We start from the raw sequence: 7,120 nt of genomic DNA, 5'->3' as shown, positions 1-7,120 counted from the left end.
TATACGCAAATTGCTGGCTAGACGAGTTGAATGCAATGTAGTAGAGGCATGCCTGCCAAGCACTTTAGCCGGACACCCGCCGTGATAGGCCTTTATATAGCTCAATATATATCCGGGCACTATTCAATATCGGGTATGCATCTTAAAAGACAAGTACTGCTGACCGTTTACATCTGCGCAGACAGAAATCCGGATCGAACGCGTTTTATGTAGGGATCGGTGCTAGCTATATGCTTCCCTCAACGAAAGAACCTCAGTGTTGGAGTTTTTCGTCTTCTTTTCAGGAGCAAAAACAAAAATTAAACACTAAACCACCATTATTTGCTCCCCGAGGTGAAGCATTGGCCTTGCTGATCGTGCTTACGTACACCCTAGCGTGTTAAGCCCCTGGCGCTCGTTGCCTTGAAGTGGCAGCATGCAGACGGTGTAGCGAATGCCTGCCTGGGCGGTGAGCAACCTAGCCGCAGGTGGTCTTAATGAATAAGAAAATATTTTCGGTGTTTAAAATCCGGAAGCCGAAGCCAAGGTGATTGTTTTCTGCCCATCAGAGGGCAAGGAAAGTGCCCATCTGGGAGGGCAGCCGCGGAGCCAACGGCCAAGGCCATCCGCATGACATGTCGATTTCAGTTCCACAGGTTTGCCTTCTTTTTTTTGTAAAAAAATCTGAAACGTGCGGCGAAATGCCTTGTCCATAACTATTTTGGAGCTGCCGTTTGGAGAGCCTGCAAACCACACCCACGCCCTCACAACACGTTGAACTGGGCTCGGTTATTTTCGTTGCTGGTTTCCTCTTCCCTTGTACGTAATCCCAGGTGTTTGGCTAAAATGCAGGCTTCTTCTGGCTCTCCCAATACGGACGACGCCTTAGTGGAAGGCGAAGCTGCAGCACAAGGTGCAGTGGCGGAACGTGTGGACTCGAGGGCTGAGGCGAATGGTTCTGGAGCTTATGACGAAAACCAAGAGGAGGGTTCAGAAGAGTATGAAGATGATGATTCGTTTTCCGTGGGTTTGCCCGTAGAGCCCCCGAAAAAAAGGGTGCCTGTTTTGATAGTGGGTTCGTTTTTAACGGCGTGGTTACTGTTGCTTTTAGCTGTGGCCTTGAGTTCGGTGAAGGGGGGGCGCAGGGCTTCGATGAACCTGCCTTTAGATGATGATTCTTTGTTGAATTATCGCGAGAGGTTCAGGGAAGGTGCAGATAAGCTAGAAGAAAGGTGGATGGGAGCCCCCGAGTCCGTAAAGACCAGCTATTGCAGATATTTCATGCCCTCAACCGATGACGGCAAATATATGAGCCCCGCTGACGGCTGGCAAGCTCTTCAGAGGCAGGTAAACGCAATGCACAGAACCCCTGCCCCTGATTCTTCCGCTTCAGTGGAGGATAAATGGAACTACGCGATGCAGCTGCAGCTCTTGACTTCTCTGTGCAATTCCGTAACACTACGACTTGGGGGTCTGGCTCAATTCGAGAGCAAGGCAGAGAAAGGGGGCTTTCAATTGTTGGGGCTAGGCAGCGAAGAAGCCCCTGATGTGGACCTTCCAACTGATGGGGATGACGAAGAAGGGATGCTGCTAAGTGAGTTCATGGACCTCTTGCCTGCACGAGGTCCGTACTCTCCTACGGAAGTAGAAGGAGGGGGAACTGTCCCTCGTCATTTAGCCACTAAACTAGGAAGCATGGTGGAGGCGATTGACGCGCGCACTCAAGAGGACCGATACGTAGGATTTCGTTGGGATGGCTTCGTAGATGCTTTCGGGGTAGTGTTAGAAACCGCAGCAGATGAAGAGTTCAAAGATCCCAAGCCCATCACCTCCCCAGCAGACAGAATCCCTGGAGACGCCAGGCTGCTTATTCGTGCCTTAGGCGAACAAGTCGAGAAGGCACCAGATAGAATGTGGACTCCGTATGTCCTACAAGCGTGCGCAGAGAGCTGGGATGAAAACACCGTAAAAAAACTGTTGAAGGAAGTTCAAGAGGGAGAGAATGAAAGGGCCGCAGCACGTGTAGTCCAAAAGAGAGAAATTGTGGAGCAATCCGCATTAGAAATGCCTCTTGGGAAGGAGCATGTTGTATCCTTGGCTGTGTTCTCGATATAATGCCTTCTCAAGAAAGTTGAACGAGGAAAGCGGAGAAAGGCGGGGGAACTGCTGAAATTCATGCAAAAGATAAATACCGTGAAACGACCCGAAATAAAGGTGAATGAGGAAAGCGGAAAAAGACGGGGGAACTGCTGAAATTCATGCAAAAGATAATGGGATATGATTGCTTTCTGCATTTTTGTTGCAATGCCATTTCAAAACAGTTGCTGCAGGTTTGGTGGCATTCATGATGGAGAAAGTTATTCACTTTGTGTGTACAGCTGCAAGCTCTCTTTCTGGGCTCTTGCGCTTGCTTGCAAGCCAAACAGGGAAAAGAGGAGGTGACTCTGTCCGCGTGAAGTGCCGAAGATGGGCATTGGTTAAAAATTGCGCATTTAGCATTACAACAGGGCGGAGGACCCTCTCAGCGGCTTGAATATCCGTATTTGTTTAGGTTTCTTACATGTCAGTAAGTTGCATTTATATTGTCCTACACATTCCCTCCTGAGGAATGAGTTCCCACTAACGCTCAGTTGCCTTTGAATTCTCTTTGTACCACCGACTACGACCATTTGTTTGTTTAAGCCAATGCCCTCATTGCTCATGTGTCCGTTCACAAGGCCTCTCGAAACAACACCAAGTGAAAACTCCGCCACCGTTTCACCGTCCAGCGCACACCACTGCGAAGTCATTTGTGCTACAGTAGCACCGGAGGGCACAGCACTCCTAGAGTAGAGCACGGGGGGACATTTGTTTGATTTACTCTCTTCTTAGCGCTGACCAGCGGCTTTAAATTATGTTAATTAAAAGTGGAGCTTATTGCATTCCTGCGTTCCATTTAAACCTGACGACAAACTCGCATGCACTTGCCCTTCCTAGTTGCACGTGGCAGGTCTGGCCGCTTTGCCTGTGCAGCTCAGCTTTGAATGAGCAGCCCCTGCACAGCAATGCAAAGGTCGAACTGCTGAGAAATACTTCATGTATTATACTCACCATGCACGATATACTGCTGTAGAGATTCACCTGCTTGTGTGGGTGTGTGTGGGTACGTGGGTATCTGTGAGCTGCACTGAGTTTGTACATTGTTTATTTCGAGTTGATGCATTATCGTGAGAGCAGAAACGCCAGTACGGACGAAATGCCATGTCATTATGCAATACGCAGCAACAGGGGGTTTGCTCTGCTTCTCAATCATCTAGCAACCTAAAGAGCAGCTGTTTCTAATTTTGTCTAGAGTGAGGTGAACGCATCTATTTATTTAGATGTATTTTTATGAAAAGCAGTGGCAACTTCATGCGCTGTGCAATGGAAACACAAACTGCAGACGCGTTTGTTATGCTGCTTTCTCCACCGCACTTTCGTTTTCCCTTCAGATACTGTTGTTATACTTTTTGTTGCTTTGCAACATCTTGGCTTTAAATTGATTGCACATTTTATGCACGTATCCCAGTGAAGGTAGAGGGAAAGCGGCCGGTACTTATGACACCCCACGTATGAAAATAAAAATAAGTCGAATTCTCTTTGGAAAACACCAAATATATGAAAATCAAGATTCTTTTTTGTCTATCGAGACGCTCTGTAGTCTTAAGTTGCATTCGGAGCTGCCTACGCCTCTCTTTCCCGCTTATTTCTCTGTTGTTTGTCTTCATTTCGGTTGCTTAGTTGATGGACTAACGACTTTGATCGGCCACGTCATGCGAACTTGAACTTGATTCCGCTGGCAGTTGTTCTTGTTCATCTTCTCCGCATGCACCCGCACTTTGCTGCTGCGCCACTTCAATTCGGGTCAACACCAACTGCAGCTGCAGCAATGCACACTCCCACAGACCCTAAACCATAAACCCTATACCCTAGGGCTGACGCTCACGAGCTCACGATACGCACGAGAGCCACTGCTGATAATAAAGCCAGCCCTGATATCAGAATTAGCAGGGATGCGCTTTCATGTTAGGGTTTAGGGCTCAGGGTTTAACATACGCGTTCCCTAGCCTCCGTCGCCTCCGGCAATATGCGCTGCGAATGCGTTTCCACGGTGGTCTTTATTTGTTGCAACAGTTCGTTTCTGCACAGGGCCGAAAAGCAGTACAAACCCTAAACCCTAAACCCCTAACTCCCAACCCTTACAATACAGTGAAGAGCCTCTAATCCCCGTTTCTAAGCCCTGGGAAGTAGCCAGCCGAAAGAAAGGGATAACGCTATCCTAGGTGGTAACAGTCCTCCCGTCTGGTGCTTGGTTTCTAGGGTTTAGGGTTTAGGGTTTGTGGTTTAAACGCACCGTCGTTTGCTCTTGGGGCTAAAACCCTCCAACAACGCCAGCGTGCGTTCTATACAAGAGACTTGCTTGTTTGCCAATTCGAGCAAACGCTCATGCTCCACGTTGCTGCGGGTCGCTTCGGCCTACAAACAAACCCTAAACCCTAAACCCTTAGCCCTAAACCCGAAACCCTAACTTTAGCGGTTGACACACCGCAGTTTCCGGCTGCAGCATGCATGCGTGGGAGTATGATTCAGCCTCTGAGAAAAAGGGTTTAGGGCCTAGGGATTGTGCGGGCACCTGCAGGCAGCGATATTCTTTGAGCCAATTGAATACGCTTTCTGCGGGTTTGTTTGCCTTTAAGAGGAGCACCCCGTAAACCCTAAACAGCTCTGCTGAGTCTGAGATATGTTGGGTTAAGAACTGCAAACAACTGAGGGTGTGGCGCAGAACACCCGGCATGGTTTGCTCGGGTGTATGTACAGCCGAACGCTTCAACTCGAACAAAACCAGCTCCTCTAAAAAGGTATATATCCAGGGGTCGATGCGGTCCTTCTGAAGCAAACACAAAGACACACGAACTATGCATGTTTCCATAAACAAGGGTTTAGAGCTTACGACTACCATCAGGGTGTAGAGCGACAGCTAAACCCTAAACCCTTACAGACATGCCTGCACGCAACGAGCGGTTAAAGGTAGGGGATTTGAGGTCAAAGAACTATGCTGTTGAGGGTTTAGGGTTTACAGCCCCAGCTAGCCAAAGCCCTAACGTCTCCCCACTTAGCCCAAAAACCCTAAGCACAGCACTAGACCCAAGACCAGCCATTTGGCGCTTAACGATCCTCGCTCGAAACCCTAAGCCCTAAGCCCTAAACACTAAACCCTAAACCCGAGACGATAAGCATTAAACCCTGAAGGCTAGACCGCAGAGCCTGGATGCGGCTCCCTTTCATCCTGCTGAGAGTTACTGGGGCGTTATTGCTTTTGCATTGTTGTGTTTGAAGGTTTAGGGTTTAGGGTTTAGGGTTTGGCTGACAGCGTTGATCTGAACGAGGGTTCGGAGACCGCGAGAGATGGCCTGCACGTCTCTAAGACGAACAGAGATAGAAATAAAGGTTTCCCAGACCCTCCAATTCTCTCGCTTGTATTTTGCTGCCTCTAAAATGCAGTGCTGCGCAGCTGACCACGCGTCTCGCTGAACCCCAATGCACACATCGCACCTTATTACGGTTTAGGGTTTAGGGGTCGTGGACAAGGGTTTAGGGTTTAGGGATCGTGAACAAGGGTTTAGGGTTTAGGGATCGTGGACAAGGGTTTAGGGATCACAGTCTAGGATGGAGTTGTTACAGATCTGGGTCTAGGGTTTAGGGTTTATAGGGTTTAGGGGGTAGGTATAGCTGTTTAGGGTTTAGGGTTTAGGGTTTAGGGTTTGACTTTGCAGTGGACGGCAGCGAGGTTTGCCCATGCATCTCCATCTTCAGGATCTATAGCTAAAGCTCGAGCAAATGCATTCCTTGCTTCTTCTAGCTGCTGCATTTGCAAGCAGCAGCAACCTAAAGTAAACCAAGTAGAGCTGTTCAAACTTGCTGCTGCTGCTGCTAATCTTAGTGCTGCTGCTGCTCTCTCCAGCTGCCCCATAGACAGCAGCAAACGCCCTAATGACCGCTGCGCCCGCGCGTAGCGACACCCCGAAAGAGCCCTGAAGCAAGCACAACGAACAAATTAAAGAAAATAAATTTAAAAAATTAAATGAATAAATAAAATAAATAAAGCAAACAAACAAACAAAACAAACAAATACAATTTACAGCACAAACAAATACAAAAAACACACGCAAATACAACACAACAAACAAACAAACAAAACAAGAAAAAACAGACAAACAAAACAAGAGAGGCAAGCAAATGCAATAAAACAAACAAACAGAACAAAGTATATACAAATGCAAATAAAAACAAAGATAAAAACCCTAAACCCTAAATCCCTAAACCCTAAAAAACCAAATTAGGCTGACGATCAAAAAAGGACAAAAAAATAAAACCCTAAAAACCAAAACCCTCATGCAAAACCCTAAACCCTCGACCCAAAACCCTACCCCCCACAAAACAGCCTATACCCTTCCTAGAAAACCCTAAGCCCTCGCTACTAAACCCTAAAACCCTACAAAGAAACCTAAGCCCGTCACAAAAAACCCTAAATCCTACAAAATCCAAAACCCCTCACAGCAAACCCTAAACCCTCGGCACTAAACGCAAAACCCGCTGCACTAAACCCTAAACCCTCGGCTAGACCTCCATCTCTAACGAGAACACGAAAGACTTGCGGTCGTCCCCAGCGTGATTGCAGGCCACAAACCCTAAACCCTCAGGCGTAAACCCTATGCCCTAAACCCTAAACCGTAGACAGCCCAGCAAACCCTAAACCCTTGTTCGCGTAACTAACCAAGCCTCCTTGTAGAGATCTTCCGCTCTCTGTCGGTTTTGGGGGGCTTCCAAATCTCCCAGTGTACATAGAAGGTGGGGGGTTGGTCTTGCTGCGATTTGCTTCTCCAGCTGAAAGACCCAAACCCTAAACCCTAAACCCTTAACCCTAAACCCTAAACCCTAAACCCTAAAATACCCCTAGGCTACACGCCGCAAACAAACGAAACAACATCAGGCAAACAGAAAAACACTTAATGCTAATAATGCCTCTGCTCCCGAACGGTACTACCGCGAGTGATGCCAATTTGTGTTGAGGGTTTAGGGTTTAGGGTTTAGGGTTTAGGGTTTACAAGGTCTCGAGCATCCG

The 7,120-nt window shown here is 47.8% G+C and overlaps 3 protein-coding genes across 3 annotated transcripts; 1 reads left to right on the top strand and 2 right to left on the bottom strand.

The window, feature by feature from the left end:
- Positions 1-825: 825 nt before the first annotated feature.
- Positions 826-2,094, top strand: EAH_00060840 (hypothetical protein, conserved; the record flags this gene model as incomplete). Its single annotated transcript, XM_013393409.1, has 1 exon — positions 826-2,094. One exon carries the CDS (start codon positions 826-828, stop codon positions 2,092-2,094), a length of 1,269 nt encoding a protein of 422 aa, XP_013248863.1.
- Positions 2,095-3,746: 1,652 nt separating this feature from the next.
- EAH_00060830 (hypothetical protein, conserved) lies at positions 3,747-4,957 on the bottom strand (the record flags this gene model as incomplete). Its single annotated transcript, XM_013393408.1, has 4 exons — positions 3,747-3,878; positions 3,944-3,989; positions 4,352-4,473; positions 4,949-4,957. The coding sequence occupies 4 exons, from the start codon at positions 4,955-4,957 to the stop codon at positions 3,747-3,749; spliced, it is 309 nt and encodes a 102-aa protein (XP_013248862.1).
- A 1,566-nt stretch (positions 4,958-6,523) lies between these two features.
- EAH_00060820 (hypothetical protein) lies at positions 6,524-6,882 on the bottom strand (the record flags this gene model as incomplete). Its single annotated transcript, XM_013393407.1, has 2 exons — positions 6,524-6,530; positions 6,773-6,882. The coding sequence occupies 2 exons, from the start codon at positions 6,880-6,882 to the stop codon at positions 6,524-6,526; spliced, it is 117 nt and encodes a 38-aa protein (XP_013248861.1).
- Between the last annotated feature and the right edge of the window lie 238 nt (positions 6,883-7,120).

The sequence above is a fragment of the Eimeria acervulina genome, genomic scaffold (genome assembly GCF_000499425.1).
Source record: "Eimeria acervulina Houghton genomic scaffold, Eah_scaff1540, whole genome shotgun sequence".
Lineage (NCBI taxonomy): Eukaryota > Apicomplexa > Conoidasida > Eucoccidiorida > Eimeriidae > Eimeria > Eimeria acervulina.
Note: the sequence above shows the minus strand (reverse complement) of the source record. Positions and strands in the feature narration are given on the sequence as shown.